The 1,596-nt window shown below is 43.4% G+C and overlaps 1 protein-coding gene across 1 annotated transcript; it reads left to right on the forward strand.

Moving 5' to 3' along the window:
• Positions 1-650: 650 nt before the first annotated feature.
• EAH_00049930 (hypothetical protein, conserved) lies at positions 651-1,596 on the forward strand (the record flags this gene model as incomplete). The annotated part of the gene is made up of 2 exons (XM_013394326.1): positions 651-1,183; positions 1,467-1,596. 2 exons carry the CDS (start codon positions 651-653, stop codon positions 1,594-1,596), a joined length of 663 nt encoding a protein of 220 aa, XP_013249780.1.

A 1,596-nucleotide genomic window follows, 5' to 3' on the forward strand; every position in this document is an offset into this window, starting at 1 on the left:
ATATATATATTATCGCAGTGTATACTATGCACCTACATATTAATATGTATATATATATATATATTGGTATATATAATATGTATGTTGTGTACATAGTATAGGAGAGTGGGTAAGTGCGATTTTCATAGTAAACTTTGTATGGCGTTGGTCTTAGCCCTGCATGCAGTGAATTGTCTCCGCTAATAAGTTCATTGATATATATTTAAATATATATTTGTATATAAAAATAATTAAAATATATTAATATATTGAAGAAGAAGAGCCATGAACGATGAGAGAAGAGCGCTGTAATTGCTTTCAGCTTTGTCTGCATGCAAAGCCCCAGCTTGGTGGTTAATATTTGTGTCTGTCTATTGATGTTTGTCTCCATCGACTTCTAGAAAACAATAAAATTGAATGCAATTGTTTTCCTTCTTTATTCCTTTGCATAATTTCCCCCCTTGTTGTACATTGAGCTGTACGCACAGCGTTAGAGGGGTGCATTCGAAGCCAGCACACGGCTACAACTGATACAATTTCCTACAGTTTTCTTTTATTTTTCCCTTCAAAGACTTATTCACATGATAAACACTTTTTAGCTTCGCTGATTTCCTCCTACACGACGGCGGCTCCGCTGGACAGCAGCAGCAGCAGCAGCTTGCTTCGATACAATGCAGCCTCCAGGCTGTAGCGGCCCTGGGGGATTTTATGGGCCCCCGTCTTTGGCTTACATGCAGCCCCAGGGTCCGTACAGTGCAGCACCGCAGGCACAACGAGAGCAGCAGAGCGAGCCAAGTGTACAGACATGCGTGAGAGACTCTGTGCGGCTACTAGGTGAAGCAGTGGCAGTGCTGGAGGGGGTTCGTCTTCTGGGGTCACAGCTGCTGCAGTGGGGAGGTGAATTAAATCAAGTGGTGCAGTCTGTTATCCCTGCAGCCCTTATTCTACAACTCGGCAGCTGGCTATACACCCGAACTATTGGAGCTTCTAGGCGTCATACACTCAGCAAAATGCACAAAGCATGGAGAGAGGCGAGTGGGGTAGATATCCCTAGCTACAGACGCACGCTGCATGCAACCAGCAGCAACAGAAGCAGCAGCAGCAGCGGAAGCAGCAGGTGGCTGTCAACACTCCGCGACTTCTCCGCGTTGTTGGCCCTCATTATCGTTGCATCTGAGCTGTACATACACTTCAGTGTGTACAGGTAGGCGGATCCACCGTCTATATATATATATATATGTATATTTTAACATATGTATTATATATATAACGTATTTATTTCTCCTTATCTGAAGAGCGACATAAATACATGCATTTCTGTATTTCCCCATATATATATATATGCATATATATATATATATATATATATATACATATATATATATATATATTTGTACGTCTGTCGAGTGTTGTGCAGTGCAGAGTGTAGTTATGCCTAGTTGGGGTGTATGTACAGCATTGAGTTGTGGGTTTTTGTTTGCTTGCAGACGGCTCGTCAGCCGCCTTCGGGTGTTGACAGCCAGGAAGAGGGGCCTCGTAGCTGCTGCTTCTTGCAGCTGCAGCAGCAGCAACAGCAGCAGCAGCACATGCAGCAGCTGCAGCAAATGTATGGAGTAA

The sequence above is a fragment of the Eimeria acervulina genome, genomic scaffold (genome assembly GCF_000499425.1).
Source record: "Eimeria acervulina Houghton genomic scaffold, Eah_scaff820, whole genome shotgun sequence".
Classification (NCBI taxonomy): domain Eukaryota; phylum Apicomplexa; class Conoidasida; order Eucoccidiorida; family Eimeriidae; genus Eimeria; species Eimeria acervulina.